General features: G+C 37.1%; 1 protein-coding gene across 1 annotated transcript; it reads right to left on the reverse strand.

Moving 5' to 3' along the window:
• Positions 1-1,603: 1,603 nt before the first annotated feature.
• Positions 1,604-19,777, reverse strand: LOC134674555 (alpha-tocopherol transfer protein-like). Its single transcript, XM_063532668.1, has 8 exons — positions 19,610-19,777; positions 14,217-14,365; positions 9,499-9,658; positions 8,502-8,560; positions 7,703-7,899; positions 6,188-6,298; positions 5,234-5,336; positions 1,604-4,302 (listed from the first exon to the last, which is right to left on the reverse strand). Exons 2-8 carry the CDS (start codon positions 14,362-14,364, stop codon positions 4,151-4,153), a joined length of 930 nt encoding a protein of 309 aa, XP_063388738.1. The 5' UTR covers position 14,365; positions 19,610-19,777; the 3' UTR covers positions 1,604-4,150.
• Between the last annotated feature and the right edge of the window lie 1,763 nt (positions 19,778-21,540).

Raw genomic sequence — 21,540 nt, forward strand, 5'->3', positions numbered from 1 at the left:
AACGTAACTGTGAGATCCTCGTATTTCAACCCGTACAAGTTTAGAACCTTTTTCATGTAATGTCATTGAGTTCTTCTTTATTGATTTCAATGCCATCTAAATGAGTGGCCATCTAAACCTTACGGTCACGTGATCGCCTTACGCTGTCTCGAGTTTATAATTTTTTCCCCACCTCAAAAAGTGCCCAGCGCCGCTAAAGAAGTTTTCACTTCACAAAACTCATACGACTCGAATACTAACGAATCAATTAAAAAACCGGGCAAGTGCGAGTCGGACTCGCGCACGAAGGGTTCCGTAATATAATGCAAAAAAAAAAACAAGCAAAAAAAAACGGTCACCCATCCAAGTACTGACCACTCCCGACGTTGCTTAACTTTGGTAAAAAATCACGTTTGTTGTATGGGAGCCCCATTTAAATCTTTATTTTATTCTGTTTTTAGTAGGTATTTGTTGTTATAGCGGCAACAAAAATACATCATCTGTGAAAATTTCAACTGTCTAGCTATCACGGTTCGTGAGATACAGCCTGGTGACAGACAGACGGACAGACGGACGGATGGACGGACGGACGGACGGACGGACGGACAGCGAAGTCTTAGTAATAGGGTCCCGTTTTACCCTTTGGGTACGGAACCCAAAAAAGCTAATTTAAAGTTAATAAAACCAGTAAAAACACGTTCTTGATTAAACATATTTCTTCAAGATCTCGTGGTCACACATATAGTTACCTACTGGTTAGTGATAATGACAAAAGCTTCAACCGCGCATCAATTGTGACGTTCTCAATCAAAAGACACCACATTCTCGCTTGCCATAAGGAGGCTGTGACAGGTTATTCTTATAAAGATACAAGCAAATTTCGTCTTTAAGAATGTCACAATTGATCAAACGTGCAGTGATGCGCATGAGTAACTTGACGTATGAACTTAAAGGCCGCTTGGTAGTTCGTGAGCATAATATTAATGGTGTTTCGTACTCAATTGTGTTTTGTTGTTGTGAATTAAGTATAGAGCCACGGGCGAGGCGATATAGTCGGACTCGGACCCTAAAAAGTCTGCAGCGATTTTGATAGCCCACGCAGTGCAAGTGTCATTTTAAACGTCAAACTTGTATGAAATTATGACGTTTCCATAACACTTACACTGCGTGGGCTATCAAATCCGCTGCAGACTTTGTTTGGTGCGTTTCTAACGGCCTCCTTAGCTTGGATTGGATGTGGCTCTGCCTACCAAGACCTCCAGGTCCTGGGGTCGAATCTCTATACGGGCATTTATTTATTTTTATAAATAGTACATTATTGCAGGGGCCGGGAACGGACAATTCGTTAGTTAGTTTATATTTATGTTAATTTACAGACTTACCTACATATTATTTTAATAAATTTAAGTTAAAATTTCAATTAATAAGTTTAGTCTCTATAATAAACCGGTTATGAACGGGAACTAGGTACTTATTTAGATCCTTTATGCATTATTTTCCACAATAAACGAAGGGTAAGCCATTTTTTTATTTATTAACTATACTTAAGAAGTAAGAACGTCAACTTATGTCTGTAACGCTAGTCGAATAGTGGTCCTGGGGTTATAGAAGTAAAACTATGCAAATTAAAAATCGATTTATATTATAAAACTGAAAGAGTAAACCTAAAATTAAGTTAATTAAGCATACTTAAATATAATATTACATACCTGGGATAACTCGGGGCAAGTTCTAGGGATTTGATATCGATAAAAAAGATGTCGATATAATTAAATTCATGTGCTCATGAACAATCTCGATTACTATAAAAAGGTTTAGATTTTTATCTAGACGGCAATCATTAATACCGACGAATATGGAAAAAATATTGATTGTAACATATGTATTTTCAAAACTACCTATAGGTATTTTAAAATAAACATATATCTACACATTTTAATTCGTTTAGTTTTTTATTTAAAAATGAGGAAAAAATAAGTAATATTTATTTATGTCGAATAACATTTAGATGTTGACAGTAATATCGATATATTTTTTGTCGATAAAATATTTTGCTACATCACTTTCGTATACACGGTGTGGCCTGTAACACGAGCAAATAATTAAAACATAGATTGTACTCCTCAAACGGTGACACTTTTGTTCTACAACTTATAAAAATTATGAAGTATTTAGACTCCCTATTTTTCATACAAAATAAATATTATTTTCAATGGACGCCATCGCCACGCCATATCATTGTGATTGACGTTGCTTGTCACGCTTTAAACATAACAAATTTCGCAATACATTGCGTCTTAGAATAAACTTTAAAGTGTATTAAATATCAAACCCCAAGTTATTTTTAAAAGTCGCTGAACAAATGTTGGTCAGTATGAGGAGTACAGCCTACAGTTTAATTTTTTGCTCATGTTACAGGCCACACCCGGTAGATGCCTCGAGTTATCCCAGGTATGAATATTAATATAAATGATAACCTTATTTTACCCAGCTCAATATACGCAATAAACGTAAAACAAGGAAATAAAGAAATAATAGCTCTAACAGCATTAGTATCACGAAATAAAAAAGTAAACGTAACATTTAAAGTAATGCTTAAAGCACATTAATTTCCCTAAGCCATAGTAAAAAAGGTATTCAGGCACCTAATAGTTATTTGTTTTACAAGGGGGCAAAGTCGTTGTTTAACCGCTCGTGCTAATATTGATACCCGAGCAAGCGAAAGATTCCAAAATTGAGCCACGAGCGTAGCGAGTGGTTCGAAAATGTAATCTTGAGTCTTTGCGAGGGTTTCAAAGCACGAGGGTTAAACAAAATTTGCCCCCGAGTGAAACACAAAATTTTTCACCACACCAACCCGAAGCAAATATTAAATGTAAAATATCAAACAAAATCAAACCAAATCAAATCCAAATGAACGTTATTAAATATTTATCATCCAAAACCATCATTTAAAAGTCATTCTACCAGCAAACATAAGAAAACAACTCAAAATTTGCATTTGATTACTTTGCCTCACATGTGAATAAAATGCAACTTTGCTATCAGTTTTTGAAGTGCAAAGTAAGCCTTTCCGAGCTGGTGTGGTGAAAAAAAACTTTTTAAAGCAACGGATATTCAATACATCCTTAAATTTATCTTAAAATTACAGTCTAAAGTTAAGTCTCAAATAAAAAGCTGTAAAAAGATCGTCGCAGTGAGCCACGTCTGTGTCACAAGTTAGTATATTTGACGAAATATAATTTGCACCTATTATACACATACAAGATCGGTACAAATTGTATTAAGTCAACCATACTCACTCTAAAAAAGTATTTTGGTAAAGACGCAAGCCTTATTTTACATAAGTACCTTGTGTTTTTAAATTTTTGAATCTACATTATAACGCTTGCATCATTAACTTCGCACGGACATTTTTCGCCTTTTGTTAAGATTAAAGATTCATCCCACAAAACATTTTGAACAAACAAAGAGCCACTCATGTTACATTCATTACTTATTAATTATTTTCCTTACGTTCCGTAAACTCAGGTAACTTTAATTCAATACTACAACATTACTATGGTCCAGTTTTTAACGTTGATTCTTAACGAGCCTTTATGATTTTGTACTCGGTACATTTATTTTGGAGCTCAGAGACACTAATGCTATTTCTATAATTATACTCAACATAATTTGAAAAATACGAGTAGGTACTTATGCATTATTTTATTGAAACTTAAATTGGGACCTTAGTTATAACTAAGTTCTCGACTAAAGTTACCTGATTTTACGGTTATAAAAACTATATATGTACATAGCCCTTAAATTTTTGACGTTGTGCCACCACTTGAATGAGAAAGTCCTTATAGTATTATCTTTACGCTTAACTGCATCCACACGTGAACACAATTCATTCTAATTACACAACAGGTCTACCGCGATATAATTTCATTGTTTTTACCTTTCATTCCGACGTTTCAGCTGAGTTACACCAGCTGTGGTCGCGGTAGACCCGTTTGCGTAATTAAATATGTATACAAAACGCGAGAGTTTACAGTGTAAACCCGACTGACTAACAGGCCGCCGGACGATATTGGCCTATCAGAACAAAAATTTGACAGCTCCGAACAACTGACAGACCGATGTCGTCCGGCGGACTGGTAATCAGTGGGCCCCATTACAACACATCCTAGTCTATAGAGAGCTGTCTAAAGGAGCCGTCGATGCCGAAAAGCTCGTCGTAGTTTGTGGGCCGCCCGGGCCGGAGGGCTTCGTTGGCTTTCACTGACTCTTGGGCCTTGAACCAGGGGGTGTATTCGATCAGCTTCGCGTGCCACGCTTCTGTAAATTGATTATATCGTTATAGCAAAGAGAATTGATAGTAATAGAGAGGTAAACTCTAAGAAAAAAACGTGCCCCTAAGTTTGACATCCAAAACAGATGGCACTGTACTGCGCCATATATTTTGCGATTACTGAATTGTCAAACGTCAACTTTTGTCAATCAGAGTTACCGCAAAATGTATGGAGCTGTACAGCGCCATCTTGTTTGCCTGTCAAATTTGAAGCACGAAATTGTCTTAGATTTTACGCATCTTACCCAATCAATGTATCATTGGTTATAGTATACATGATATTTTAGGAGAGCAGCACTTTAACGTTTTGTATGCTGCTGTCAAACATTTTCCGTTAAAATAATGATCAATTGATCTTATTAAATAGGTACATGATCATAATAAAGTGCAGTGTTATGTGCCTTAGTCTATCAAAAGTTAAATAAGTACCTAATTGTTTAACATGAGTTCCACGTAAGTCGTTAAAACCCACTTAAAACCTACAGTCCCATTTTGAGGGCTAAATTTCAAACAAAATTATTATTAGTGGTGCTCTGCAATATCCGCAGCAGCGCAGATTATGTATTTCAAATTTTTAAGGTCCAACAGAATCAGAAGTTAGGGTGTGCGTTATCTGTCAGTATCTAAACCCGACCACTGACTAACAGTCCGCCGGACGATATCGGCCGGTCAGTTGTTCGGAACTGTAAAATTTTTGTTCTAACTGACAGGCCGACATCGTCCGGTGACCTCAGTGGTCGGCTTAAGTACCGGAACAGACGATGTACTTAACCAAGGTAACCGCTGTTTATCGAGAAACACAAAATGTACCGGGGTGACAGATGCGAACGTTAAGTACGTTTTAACATTACTATAAGGCCGTTAAAAGTAGAAATTGCTTTAGAAAAGGAAGTGTAAATAAAACATAATATAACTTACTGTTAATATCGGCAAGGGAGCCTCCGTTGCCACCATACTCTTCCGGTAACATCTCCTGTGGGACGTGTTCGTACAGAGTCGAGAAGTCGGTGTGGCAGAAGATCTAGAATAAATATTTTTTTTAAAGTTTTTAATAGTTTAAGTATTTATTATTTTATAAAAATGTTATTATCAACCTTTAATTGACTATTTACGTAGTTTAAGTTGCTGTCCATTAAGCTCTTTACTCCATTTCATTAGATGATGCAATGAGACATAATTACATATTTTATTAGTAAGCTTAACATTAAATGAATACTTTTACGGCTTGTGATATTAGGTAGGTACTGTCAAGTGTTCATAAAGATTTTATCGGCGCGCTTATTGAAGCGGTTAAAGATAAAGGATAATCCGTGCGCTAGGTACCTACTTCAATAAGTACCATATAGTTTAGAACACTAATACTTACTACATATTTAACATTTTTTGTGCGGTTAGGTATTTCGTGTAAGTAATGGCATATATTTAATTATACATTTTATCCTCTAGGCCCTAGGGCCTAGAGTCTACCCCCTGGCGACCCTTGCATAGGCAATTGTATCACCAATGTTTTAGTAGCTTTCGGAAACGAAAATGTAAGAACACAAAAACAGGTTGCTAGCCTTGACGTTCTACTTTCTTAGGGGCACTTGCACCGTCCCACTAACCCAGGGTTAACCGGTTAAACTTAGCCCAGGGTCTAATTCTGTGTCCCTAGTGAAAAAAGGTATAATTCTCGGGCAGCGCGGTTGTAAATGGGTATAAGTTCCAAGTAACACCTGTGCCCTTTTACTCCTAAGCTGTATGAGACTTGTACCCTTTTTCACTAGGGCCACAGAATTGTACTTGTAACCATGGTAACTCCAGGTTTAACCGGTTAACCCGGGTTAGTGGAATGGTGCAAGTGGCGCTTAAAGGTTTAACTGCAGTTCTTACCCGTTTCCTGATTTTCTCCTTAAGGAAGGGCTTCACGAAGTTGATGATTTTGTCGATGAGCGGCGATGCGTTTACTATATGCACCTCTTTCAACTTTACAGGGTAGGCTTCCTGAAATATAAAAAACAATGTTTGTTTAGTTATTATAAATTTTACCGATTTTCTGCAAAAATCAGGCTTCAGAAATACAGAAATAAGACTCGTTAGGATTTAATGTGATAAAGTAAACGTACTGGTGCTCGACGCGGTCCCAGTACAGGTCATCTTGAAACTTAAGTCATTGTCAATAGAGGTGACACCAAGGTGTCATCTATTGGGCATTAGCATGTCGAGCACTAGCACGTTTACCTTACGACTTCGTGGGTGAATGTAATTCTAGGCTCAATGCAAATAGACGCTTAGGGAGCCAAAAGTTGGTGTTTTTGTCAAACATGTAAATACAAATTCAAAAGAGCTTAGGCCTTAGTAGTCATCACAAATTAAAAAGGAAAGCATGTTTTATAAAAACATTTATAGATTCTCATTAATAACTTGTAACTAACTTTCATCAGTGTATAACAGATTATCCGAAATTGACCAGAATTATTATAAATTACAATATGCCCCTACAATCCTTCACAACTCTGAAGTCATTTTAAAAATAACATTTTTTTACCATTCACATCTAAATGACCATCAGAATTATGTGTAATCTCAGCACACATTTGTGTTTCACCTTGAAACTTACTCTTAAGTGCAGTTTCACAACCAAGGCCAAGGTGCCAGTTAAGAGTTGCACATGGGCACTTTTCTCACTTTTGCTTACCTTGGAATATATTGACGTGTGGTTATGTCAAGGTATTATTATGATGTACTTAATGGGAATTAAATGGAATAGCATCTTTGCATTTTTCTGTTGTAAAAAAATCTTGGCATTATATGCTGAGGGTATTCCACCTGTCCAATTTCTTTGTCCAATCTCATTGCGTCTCAGTCTCTTGTTAAGCAAATTGTGAGACGCAATACACATTGGACTAAGAAATTGGACCGATGGAATACCACCCTTAGACACAGGGAGATTAAGATGAGAAGACTAAGAAAATTAAGTTGACATAACTTGTGGCGTTCTTTCGTACATAGTTATAAGTAACACACATGTAACATGTAAGTATTGATATGGCAGTGAAGGGAAAAAGGAGTATTATTTATTATGCTATTAAGTCGTCAAGTTAGGTACCTTCGACATTTAGACCAATAGGTATTACATCTATAACGCTTACCTACTTAACAAATTAAATAATGCTTCAAATGATCGCTTCCTTACGAAAAAGTCACGATGGAAGGCCCTACGTATAATTATCTAGTAGGTGCAGACCCATGGAAGCAATTTACCATTTTGTGGCTTATTTAAGTTATGTTACGCATTATTTTCTTCTTTATATGCCTCGAATAAACGCTCTCTATTCTCTATTCTCAATTGCCCCAAATTACCTACTCGTAATACCGATACAAGCATGATTTAATTTAAATAATTACCTGCACGCATATCAAGAACTTTTTCACAGCGGTTGGTGAAATCTTGGCCAAGTGGCTTGGAGCCACGACAGAAGCGTCTAGAATGTAGACATCTCCTCCAACTCCCTCTATCTCCTCTTTCAGTCGCACATCGCCAATCATCATGGCCATCTTGAACGCGTCGATCAGTTGATGAGTGTCAACGTTCTTGTCTATTCCTGGAAATGAACGTGTGTCTTTTAAAAACAATATACGAAGAACATTGACTTTACCTATGAAACTGGGTCAAAGGTGACAATCTTTAGGCGGTTACGTCATTGCTTGTTTGTCAACTGTATTACTATGGAGATTTCTTAATGATTGTCATCTTTCCTGGTATGTTAAGCCTTAAGTAATATATGACCATTGATCAGTGATCACTGTCAAGAGGACGCTGTTATTCTCATGTATAGGGTGAGTGTTCAATATAGAATGAAAAATTTAGTTCCAGTGAAATTCCGCAATGGGGCGTGATCATATATTACTGGTCAGGCTTTAGTTACAGTATCAATCAAAAAAGTATAGCGGCTAAGTTTTGCTAAAACAAAAGAAGTCATTTAAGAAACGCAGCTTCAACCCACTCAAAAATTTGTGCAATCGCAACATCTTAATACGTTTCACCTTGACTCGTAGTTTGGCGTCACACAAGTAAAAAGATGATTGTCAATGACAACGGCCCTATCTTTGTTATAAATGATGAAACTGGAAAAATACGTAAATTAAGTAAAAATACAATTTTCTGTTCAAATAATTTGTTGTGTTCATATTTGTTGAAACTAACCTCTGCAGATAGTGACACGACGACCGTTGGGGGTCAGGCCTGGCAGCGGTGGTCCTTGACTGAAACGCGAATTTTAAAACTGATTATTTGATGTGTTAAATACAGGACATTCTCATCCAAAGCGGCTTTTTTGAAGTTTTTTTGAGCAAGTTTGGCAGTTAAAGCCTTAAGCCTTCTCTTACTCTAAAAACTTTTAACCTATAAATATAATCCCACTCAAAGTTTTGATTTCATAGTAAATCTAGTAGGTATTCCTTTAGCTAATCTTGAAAATAACACCTCTTTAGCCTTTAGGTACTTAATTTTATTTCGCATCTCATTTCAATATTTACGATTTAAAGAGCTGGATCTATTTCTTCAGACATGGTCTTTAGATCTTTAATTTCCGCTACCCGAAGTTTCTCTGGAACAAATCTCTCGCCTATTTTCAGTTCTTGTTTTTTTATAATATTTTAGGTACTATAATGTTTTTATTTTTATTGTATGCAATGAAAAGACTTTGTATTGTATTGATGCACCTGAAAATGTGAGCCAAAATGGTTACAGAGAACGAGATGGCGGGCGACTTGGACGCATTGTACGTAAAAATAGTGGGAAAATACCAACACTAGTCCAACAGGGTCGAGTGGAGAAAATGAGTCCCATCAGTGGGACAATCATCATCATCATCATCATTTCAGCCTATTTACGTCCCACTGCTGAGCATAGGCCTCCTCTCATGCGCGAGAGGGCTTGGGCTATAGTCCCCACGCTAGCCCAATGCGGATTGGGGACTTCACATACACCTATGAATTTCTTCGCAGATGTATGCAGGTTTCCTACATATTACATCGTACATATTACATAAGTTCCGAAAAACTCATTGGTACGAGCCAGGATTTGAACCCGTGACCTCCGGATTGAAAGTCAGACGTCATATCCACTCGGCCACCACTGCTTTTTTTTGGGACAATAAGACAATAAGATAGGATAATAAAAAAAATGAATTGATACTCACGCTCTGTTAGCCAGATCCATCAACTCCGGTCGGCTCATGTCGCGATTGCAGAAGTACTCGGGGCACGCGGCCCGCATGGTGAAGTACATGTCCAGCTTGCGCTTGGTCTTCTCGAGGGAGTAGCTGCAGCCGCGAAGGAAGTTACGGAGGCATTGCTCATCTGGAATGTTAGCATGTCAGTTAAGAACAGTGTCGGTTCACGAGGGCCGATAAATGTAGTTGCTAGCAGAACATTTGTTAAAAAACCCGACAACCCAGCATAAGAGAAAATTTATTTAATATCAGGGAAAGAACCCTTTTGGTACTTCTTCCTATAAGGGTGCCATCTACACATACTAGTAAATATGTACATATAACAATTACGCACTAACTAAAGCCGCGATCAAAAAGTTTGACAGGCTGCAAAAAAGAAAATGCTCTTGAAGCGGTCATTGACACTTATCACAAAAGTAGCGATAAGTTCTGACAAGTTTTTGATACAAATTGTATTCCACGACTAGGGGAGACCGAGGTAAGTTGTGACAGAGGAGAGTTGTGACATCGTTGATTTTTTGGAATCTATTAACTAAAAACAAGGTCGCAATAGCGCGCGTTTGTTAGTTCAAGTTACTAGCTAACAAACGCACACTGTTGCGAGCTCGCTAACAGTCATTAGATTCAAAAAAATCGACAACGTCACAACTCTCATCTGTCAAAACTGACCTCGGTCTCCCCTACAATATTTAATAACTTTTATATCTCATTTCCATAAAATTTTTCAAACGCAAAATATGTATTGAGATAACAGCTGTCACCGTACACAGGTTATGTGAAAAATACTAAAGTTCTAGGAAAATTGTTGATGTCAAAGAATGGAAATGGCTGATTAGATAACAAACTGTGCAAAGCGATAACAGTTTTCGATCGATGAGCAATGTTGCTGCAAACAGCTGCGTTGCCACTAAAAACTATTGCAAGCACTTTAGTTATAGCTTTTCGACATTATAAATTACTTGTACAACGATATTGGGTACACTCCTCCTCTTTAAATGTTATTGGTTGCTATTTGTTATACCTAGGTACCATAAACGTATTATATTATACTTAATTTAATCATAAACTTTAAAATGATTGTTTGACAGTTATTATTAATTTACTGTCAGAGGCCTAAATTTCGCTCAGAGGATAAGCATTGCTATCTAGAGGGGCAAATGCGGTCAGCCTTCTGGGCACGTGGGCACCCTACCAAGCGATCAGGGTTTGGGACATTTTATATTTATAAGTTTTTTATTATGTTGCTACCAATTTGTGTTCTGTTCAAAAATAAAGTATATAGCTTTATTTACTTTACTTTATTATCTTTAATTATAATTAATAGGTAATAATTAATTATAATTATAGATAATAAAGTAGTAAAGTTTAAAGTTTGTCAGCAAATTCAGTTTAAATATTTGTTGAAAAATTTATGTGGACTATGGATACTTTTTACAAGTATCACATCATTTTTTTGCACAAAATTTCACACAAATTCCACAAAAATGTAATCTTTGAAGTTACTGCAATCATAATTACATCGTTGTCTTGTTATTACATAAAGATGTTATCTGTAAAGTCATGTCATGTCAGTTCAAAAGTACCTATCAGGTTTTACAAGTAATCTATACATACATATTATAATAAAGCTGTAGAGGGTAGAAAGTCTGTACATGGAAGATATTTGAAAAAAAGTTGGCTGGGGATACTTAGAATCGATAACAGAACACATTCCAACAGTTTTTAGAATTTTTGTCTGTTTGTCTGTTTATCTGTTTATCTGTTTGTCTGTTTATTTGAACGCGCATCACGTGAAAACGGCTGAACGGATTTTGATGCAAACTTTACTAATCTATCGAGAAAATCTCCGGCCAGGTTATAGACTATAAAAATTCAACCCTTAAAAGGGGGGGTAGCCACAACACTCGCTTGATTCAAGTTTGCCCCTGAATCTTATGCCGCTACTTAGGAAGGAGGGGCAAACTTTTTTCAAATATGTGCTACCACTATTGAGTACCCTGGTACACTAACAGATGGCGCTGACTTTAATACGTAGTGACATGAATAGCCACCGAGGAAGGTTATTGCCAAATTAACTCTAAGTTTAAATGAGTGGGTACGGACATCAACAAATTTAATTGAATAATTATGTCGATTTAATAATATACAACAAAATTAAACGACAGTAAATTAATTACCCCTCATTGCACAGTGACATCTTTTTCACGACTACCCAAAAAAAAGTGAGAGAGAGTGTATTGTGTTTTCAGCGTTCGTGTTTGTATGTAGTATATATTTATTTATCTGGGTTTCACTCTCTCTCACTCTTTTGCGGTTCCGCGTTAGGTCTTATGCGAGGCCTTCTGCCTTACGGCAAAGTTGATCTTCTGCCTTAATTACACTTGGGCGTGGATCCAAGCTTTCCTCTTTCGCAGCTGGGCCTACTGCCTTGCTCACACTTCGCCAATTCAATTCTCTTGGTCAATTCCAAGCTCTGCTTTCTTGCATCTTTTATGAGCCCTATGCGAAGCTAGGCTGATAGAAAACTGTCCCATCCCTTCTTTGTATGAAATCCTGGATTCGCGCCTGGTTGGGACTAAAAGTAAAATTGCATTTTTTATATCGAAAAATTTTCGCGCTCGCTTCGCTTGCGTATTTAATATCTTTCTGAGGTATGATAAAGGTGACATTCGGATGGCGACTGCAGCAGCATTACTCTGTTGCAACGTTACTGTCAATTTTCGTCATAAAATGATGTGAGCGATTTCCATACTAAAAGTAGGTAAACATGTACAACTGTCTATCATATTGCGTTTTTATATCGAAAAATTTTCGCGCTCGCTTCGCTCGCGTTTTCATTCACTTTCTAAGATATGATAAAGGTGACGTTCGGGTGGCGACTACAGCAGCATTACTCTGTTACAACGTTACTGCTGCAGCACTGTCAATTTTCGTGATAAAATGGTGTGACTGATTTCCATACTAAAAGTAAAAATGTACAACTGTCTATCAAATTGCGTTTTTATATCGAAAAATTTTCGCGCTCGCTTCGCTCGCGTTTTCTATTACTTTCTAACCTAAGCTATGATAAAGGTGACATTCGGGTGGCGACTGCAGCAGCATTAGGTACTCTGTTGCAACATTACTGCTGCGGCACTGTCAATTATCGAGATAAAAGAATGTGACTGATTTCCATTCTCAGCTGTAATGCGGCAATGAACTTCACTCAATTTACCAAAACAAAATAATGTAATCTTAATGACCCTAGGGAGAAGGGGCACCATGGTCTAGAAATGCTTACTGCATTAAAATATCTTAATCCGACACTGCTTTGGACTTAACCCAACGTACGTGTCGCGCTGTACGCGTTCCAAAGCCGGGCCCCTTCGGCGCCCTCATACTAAAAGAATCTGGCGTAGCCCGACAACGTGGCGCGCTGCACGCGGTCCAAAGCCAGGCGACTTCGACTTTCTTATACTAAAAGAGACGTACGTGACACGCTGTATGGTTACCAAAGCCGGGCGCCTTCGGCGCCCTCATACTCAAATAGTTGGGCGTAGACCGATGTACTTGACACACTGTGCGTGTTCCAAAGCCGGGCGCCTTCGGCGCCCTCATACTCAAAGCGTCGGGAGTAGACCGACGTACGTGCTGACACGCTGTACGCTTGCCAAAGTTGGGAGCCGAAGGCACCCTCATACTCAAAGCATCGGGCTAAGCCCGACGCACGTGGCGCGCTGCACGCGGTCCAAAGCCAGGCGACTTCGACTTTCTTATACTAAAAGAGACGTACGTGACACGCTGTATGGTTACCAAAGCCGGGCGCCTTCGGCGCCCTCATACTAAAAGTGTCGGGCGTAGACCGACGTACGTAATACGCTGTACGCGTTCCAAAGCCGGGCGCCTCCCTCATACTCAAAGCGTCGGGCGTAACCCGACGTACGTGACACGCTGTACGCTTGCCAAAGTTGGGAGCCGAAGGCACCCTCATAATCAAAGCATCGGGCTAAGCCCGACGCACGTGGCGCGCTGAATGCGGTCCAAAGCTAGGCGACTTCGACTTTCTCATACTAAAAGAGTCGGGCGTAGTCGGACTAGATACTACAAATCGCGCTCTAAAATGTATGAAACAATAAGATGCAGCAAATTTTCATGCAGGAAATTATAAATGTTATAATTTTATGAATAAAAAAATACAGCGTAATGTAATTTACTATTTTTTATATATTTAGCAGCTTACTGACACAAACCGAATTCCACGCGGGCGGAGCCGCGGGCACAGCTAGTGAATAATATATGGAAAAATATACCTATGGAAACTAGCAAAACATTGTTTCATTACAATCTTACATGAGTATCATCTACTCATAGTTAAATACCTCGTTTTAAGTTACAATAAATCGTAACCGAACTTTGTACACGCCGCAGTAGTATCTCTAAAGTAAATGGTTAAGGGACCAGGGCTAAAGCACTGTAGTACTGTATTTTGTATTTAGGTACCTTTTGAATAAGTCCATCATTTAAACTAATTTTTATGTTGCTGGATTCGTCGCCCGTCGGTCTATGAACTCAAGTTTTCCTGTCATCTACTTTTAAGTGAAGAACTATTATGTGGCTTTTTTCGGACAGACAGAAAGACGCACGTGTGATCCTATAAGGGTTCCGTTTTTTCCTTTTGATGATTGATCATGGATGTACCAACTCACCAAACTCATCCGGCAGATGCGGCTGCTTCCTCAGCCACTCCTTGATGATGTCGAGATCGCGGTCCTTCGTGTTCTGATCTTCATTCAGCTCGATTCGGGTCTTCTTCCACAGTTCACCCGTGGGCTGAACTAAGGTGGCTGCCGTCATTCTGATAAAATGTTAATTTTTGGTAAATAATCTTTAATATTATTTTTGAAATTGATTACTTAATATATTATTATATTAGTTAATACTTAATTTTAATAATAGTTTATAAGTTTTGTTATTGAATAAATCTTATTAGACCCTAATTTTAATCTAAGTATTTATATTGGACGAGCACCATCTAAACTTTAAGGGCACAGATTTTTAAAGCGTGGTGTGAAAGTTGCTCAGTCTAGTTCAGTTAGTCCCCTTCATCTATCAATGCTCCGGATGCATCCCCTTTGATAAAGATATTGCAGTTTAATTAATTAGAAGACGACAAAAAGACAGTTTTTACCTATTTGTGTCTAGAATCGAATAATTTTTTGTTCATTAATAGTTTAAAATAACTTAAGAAACATTCGCAAAACATTATCAGGTATATTTAGGCGGTCGGCACAAAGACTTAGATAAAAACTTCGACCGTAAAATTCTAAGTATGGAAACTTTAAAGAGGATATCCTGTGAATGCTTGTATGTGAGTTTATGTATGTATGTGTATGTCTGTAACCAACATTTCCTGTAAAGTGTTGATAATTGTTGTAAAACTTGATAAGATCTTCAGTTATTATTGTTGTTGTGCACATAGAGTGACGTAAGTTTTCAGCGTCACGTTCATACATTGTACACACAATAATAATATATATATCTTACGCTTAGAATAGATACGGGTCTAGTCTCAGGTTTCAATTTTTTTTCTTAAAACGAGTTTAGAAACCTGAATTTAATGAAAATCCTCTACGGGTAGCATGTTTCCACCTATTCGATCTAGACAAATTCTTCTTCCTGGCGTTATCCCGGCATTTTGTCACGCCTCATGGGAGCCTGGGGTCCACTTGACAACTAATCCCATGATTTGACGTAGGCACTAGTTTTTACGAAAGCGACTGAAATCTGACCTTCCAACCCAGAGGAAAAACTAGGCCTTATTGGGATTAGTCCGGTTTTCTCACGATGTTTTCCTTCACCGAAAAGCGACTGGCAAATATCAAATGATTCGTACATAAGTTCCGAAAAACTCATTGGTACGAGCCGGGGTTTGAACCCGCGACCTCCGGATTGAAAGTCGCACGCTCTTACCGCTAGGCCACCAGCGCTTGTTCATTCGATCTAGACAAATTAAATTTGAAATGATTATGAATACGTTAGGGTCCATCTAAGTTAATTTTGCACCGTCTTCTATAGAACAAAGTAAGCGAGTAGAGTCGGACCAAAAAAAGTCTGCAGCGGATTTGATAGCCCACGCAGGGCAAGTGTCATTTATACCTCATAATTTCAGAGAAGTTTGACGTTTAAAATAAAACTTTCACTGCGTGGGCTATGAAAATCGCTGCAGACTTTTCTTGGTCTAACTTTATCATTATTTCATAGAAAAATTACACTAATTATGATCTTGCAACACTTTGTCTTTGCAGTTAGCTTGGTCCGACTCCATTTAAGTAATCATCTAATTGTAATGAATAACGGCTCGATTCGGAAAATGAATAAGATTTCTACTAGACTTCAACATGTTACGATATGAATAATTTAAAGATATTTGTAAGATAGATATGTCAAATTTGACGTTTCTGCGATTCTATTCGATAAGTCATATCTAGTCGATACCTAATGTAGATCTAGTTGATCTCTAGATCGTCTCTAGATCTTGTGATTATCTCGAAATCCGAATACAGGCATAAGGCCTTTGTTTGTTTTTACGTGTAAAATAACAATTTCAGGAAATCCCCAAAAGAAAGATTAGGGACGTCCGATAAGTAATTATCATTATTCAATAGGTACTTACCAGGAAAAAAAATTGATAAGTTAATATAGACAAAACCTTAAGTACGTAAAAGCCTTCTTATACCGGGTGTGGCCTGTAATATGAGCAAAAAATTTAACTGTAGGCTGTAATACTGATCAACATTTGATCAGCGACTTTTAAAAATAAATTGTGGTTTGATTTTTATTACACTTTAAAGTTAATTCTAAGACGCAATGTATTGCGAATTTTGTTATGTTTAAGGCGTGACAAGCAACGTCAATCACAATGATATGACGTGGCGATGGCATCCATTGAAGATAATATTTATTTTGTATGAAAAATAGGGAGTCTAAATACTTCATAATTTTTAAAAGTCGTTGAACAAAAATGTCACCGTTTGAGGAGTACAATATATATTTTAATTATTTGCTCGTGTTACAGGCTACACCCGGTATTTGTTTGTGTACAGTTTGCAATAACGCTTTATGCGTCTTTGCAAATTGTTCACGCTATATCAAATCATTGTACCTATTAATTTTTTAATTTATTTTTATTGCCTTGAATGTTTCAAAACGAATTTATGAATACGAGAGCTGCTTTGATTAATATCATAAATCAATATAATCATAAATCATTATCACTATTATAAAACAAAGTCCCCCGCCGCGTCTGTCTGTATTGTATGGTCGCGATAAACTCAAAAACTACTGAACGGATTTTCATGCGGTTTTCACCTATCAATAGAGTGATTCTTAAAGGTATAAAATGTTAAGGTTCTGTGTAACCCGTACGAAGGCGGGTCGCTAGTCTTATTTAAATATGAGGCGAGGTGAAATCGGTCCTTATTTCTAAAGTATAACGTTCAGTAGTGTCACAGAATAAAATAAATAATAGTACTAGGTACAGAAGACTCACTCTCTAACAAAACGCGTCTGTTACGATCAGGACAGATATGGCCGCTAGGTGGCGACAGCGCCACGCGCGGCTTATGGCTAGCCACCAAAATTTGTGTGGAACGGATGTACTTGTAGCTACCTGTTGCAAAGCGACGAAATCGCGGAGTGAGCCACGCCTGGTAGTGTTCAACTATTCATATTTTAACAATTTATAGGTTAATCTATGTACTTAAAGCATTTCGCCATATTAGAATGTTGCTCAAATTTCCAAGTCGCCGGTTAGAAATGAAATGCCGGCTCCTGGGCTATGTAGGTCGAGGACATATCTTGTTTGAGATTTAATTAGCTTATTCTGAGGTCAGAAAAACCGCATCTACTTACACTAATACAGAAAAAACTGACCATTTACTTAACTGTTACTATCTCTCATAGTAAGACCAAGATAAGTCTGCAACGATTTAGGTAGCACACGCAGTACTAGTGTTATTATAAACGTCAAACTTCTATGAAATTATAACGTATAAATAACACTTGCACTGCGTGTGATATCAAAATCGTTGCAGACTTGTCTTGGTCTTACTCTAGTTTTGTATGTTGAAGAATTTGAAATTGTAGGTATAAAAGAGTATTAAGTTATAAATAGTGTCCGTCTAAGTTATACGCCTAAGTTATGCACCTACTGTGCATCAACAAAGTACGACAGCGCCACTATCGTGCCATATTTCCGCAAGAATGCTCTTATATTTATTGTGCCGCTTCCACACACTTTATTTACAAGTCGGTAACACCGAGACTTAGGAACTCTTTTATTATTATTTTACAATGTGTTGTTTAAACTCTATAGAACACTGTAATTTTAAGAAAAAAGTGACTTATGTCAGGGTCGCAAGTCGCAAGAACTTCAAAAATAAAAAATGTGCTTAATTATTTATTTAATTGAATAAGTCATTACAACAATAAATACCTAGTAAAAATACTCTTGCAGTGTGAATAACAAATTTTAATATCATTAAAGTGACATCAGGAAGTCCTGAAACTAGAAGTGGTTATATGTCCAATAATGAAATTATTGTTGGATATTATGTGTAAATTTGAAATTCGTGACATTTGGACCAATCTATTGTGAATCAGTGTCCGAACAGGTTTGCTTTTAAAAAATCCTTAAGTGAGGTCCACATTGCTGGCAGTACTGGAAAATCTTGAGTGGTTCTGCTTTGTAAGTTCATCTAATTTCATATGTATGTATGTATGTATATGTAAGTAGGTATATGTATTTGTATCAGTATTATTGATATATATTATATACATATATGTATGTTTATGTAAGTGTATTTATTATGATTGTATTGTGTTCGTACAGGTACCTAATTGTATCATCTATAGCACATGTTTTTGCACCGCCTACAACTTATCTGCTTTGCCTAAAGGTTGACTGGTAGAGAATGCCTAATGGCTTAAGTTCGCCTTTTGTACAGTGTATTTCCTTATGTGCAATAAAGATTAAATAAATGAATAAATGTGAAACCTTTGAAGAACTCGAAGAAGACAGTAGCGATATGTTCCTGTTGTTTTTACGTTTTATCTATTCGAACGAGGAATTTTAACCTCTAGCCGCCCAGAGACCTATAAAAAGGTCTCCTGTTCCATTCTAATTTGAACTTTGTGTTGACAAAATAAAATTTCATTTTGCTTGGCAATATTTGACGTATGGGCGGCTAGAGGTTAACTATCCTATTCGTTGCGTCGGTAACATCTTATTTATGTCTTATTTACCGTCGTACCATTTAGATGCGTATTTATGCCACACACGTATTTTAATATTTACAAGTAATATTTTACTTGGGGCAACATAATAAATAATAGTACTAGGTACAGAAGACTCACTCTCTAACAAAACGCGTCTGTCACGATCAGCACAGATATGGCCGCTAGGTGGCGACAGCGCCACGCGCGGCTTATGGCTAACCCCAAAATTGGGGCCGAACGGATGTACTTTTAGCTACCTGTAGCAAAACGACGAAATCGCGGAGTGAGACACGCCTGCTTGGGGTGATTACCGTACCATTCCTAATTAGATGCGATTTATTATACCGCACACGTATTTTGCGTTTACGTCTAAACGTCGTGTCGTTTTAATATAATTATTACTGTTTGTTTGGGGAATATTCTTAAACTTCTACAAATCGAGGTTTCTAGAGTAGATAATAATTATGAATCTAGTAAAATTAAAGTAAAATTTTCCAATCATATCAACCTATTTTTTAAGTTATAATTTAGTTCATATAATTGCCGATTAACGACAAGGTTTTCAAACAATTTATTGGTTGTTTTTGGTTGTTTGTAGTTAATCGGTCGTTCAGCTTGACAAATGATAACAAGCTACTTTTCCACCACAATAATAACAGTTAATGAAAAACATTTCATTCATAAATCAATTTTCCTCTTGCTCAACCTTGTAGTCGGTATTGTTTTTCCGATCATTACAGTTTTCTCACTAAACCCTTTCAAATTTCCCTTTTTTTATTCAACTACAAAATTTAAGAAACATATAAAGGTTAAGTTGACTTACTTTTAACCGGTCGTCCTTGCACTTAAAAGTTTAAAAGTTATTGCGAAAGTTCAGATTTGTGTGAACCTGAGACGTGCGCCTGCTACCGTCGATCGAGACGCACTGAGTGAACCGGCAAGCGCGCTAAACTCTTGTGTTGGGCAACTGAACGAACCAAATGAACTATGGCAGTGTTTAGTTACTGGAAGTAAGGGTGCATTTATAATAAAGATACAATTTTACAATTCTATTATAAAACCTTTACATATTCCCAATTGGTGTTTTCAAGAATTTAGGCTTTTTAGTGTTCCGTACAAAACTTTGTTTACGGAACACTTATGGGATCACTTCGGTCTTGTTTAATCTGATAATTCTTGACTTGACAGTGCACGTTCTTTGTGTATACTGCCTGCCTGCTACAAAGGCTGTTTTTTTAGATAATGCGGTTTTCTATTCGTTGTGAGAACTAAAATAAATAATGAATGTAAATATAGACCGAAGTGATCCTGTAAGTGTTCCGTGAACAAAGTTTTGTACGGAACACTAAAAATTTAATGACCCTCTACTGTATTAAAATTAAGAGACGGAGAAGACTTAAATAGTAGAGGGAGGTGTAAATTACCTTATAACCTTCCTGTTGCAGTAGACTTGCATGGATACATGGACAGGAATAAGAGATGAAGTAAAAGTGTGTATCAAAAATAAGTAAATATTCGTACAAGAACTTGTTCAATTTATTGACAGTTCCAACATGTAGATACGGCTTAACCCTGCATCCGCAGGTGGCTACCTCGCAGGCCTTGCGGGTTGCAACACTGCGAGAAAAACGCGCGAAACTCGACTGGTACTGGAACTACTGAGACCGGGCTCATAAGAAATATACTCGTACCTTACCTTGTCATTTAAGTGCTTGAATTTCCGTCGGAAAATTAAAAAAAAATCTCTTGAACTATTTTATTTATGTACATTTAATTATTCAAAATAAAAGTTTAATTAGTGTCCAGTAATGTCCCGTAAACTACAATGTTCATGGTATTATTTAGTAGGTAATGCAATATTAATATAATTAATTTATTGTGCATATTGCTAACGCGGTTTGTGACGACTCCAAATAATATTAATAAAATTTATTAAATGTCAGAGGATTTGTAGGTGTTATACACAGATGTTAGGCTTTAACTCTAATTTCTGATTTTACTTTGTATCTTTTTGATACAATTGTCAGAGTCGGAATCAGAAACAGATTTTTTTCATTTGGGAAAATGTTTTTAGCTTTTGTTTGTTGTCGGGTTTGATTGAACAGTCGTCTCGTCACTGGCAGAACTCACGGTTGATTATTTCAGCTGAATTTCTATATAAATAATATATCTTATCGGCTCTTTCATGCGAAAGATTGTTACCCGTTATCTAGATAATATTGTTGATTAAACTTGTTAGTTTGCAACCCACGTGCTAGTTTGGTAACTGCGTCATAATTGTAGGTGTGTTTATCGTTATATCGCCTCACTCTTTCCGTACCTACTTTTTAGGGTTCCGTACTCAAAGGGCAAACACGGGAAAGGCTAAAAATACCTGTGTAGGTACTATGCATGGCCGAAATGCCTTACTGATGGGCAAATACCCACCTCTTTCTCGCAATATTGCAATTAAGTTACTAAATTCAATTCTAATAGCAATTTGCACGCAATTAACCAATAATTCGAAACTTATCGTCGCAACCGTTACCGGATGATGATCGTCCTATTGCACGGTTAAATGGAGCGTGGATGAATTAGGATAGAATACGTAACTCAGGGTTTACGTAATTTCTTGACATGAATAAGTTTTTGGCAAAAATTTAATTTTTGGTAGGTACAAGCTTTTTTCGCTGACTGTACTTTTCTTACGACAGACAACTAATACTCATCGAGATAATTCTAAAAACCCCTAACACAATTAGGTTGCGTTGTTGC

This window comes from Cydia fagiglandana, chromosome 20, assembly GCF_963556715.1.
Source record: "Cydia fagiglandana chromosome 20, ilCydFagi1.1, whole genome shotgun sequence".
Classification (NCBI taxonomy): Eukaryota; Metazoa; Arthropoda; class Insecta; order Lepidoptera; family Tortricidae; genus Cydia; species Cydia fagiglandana.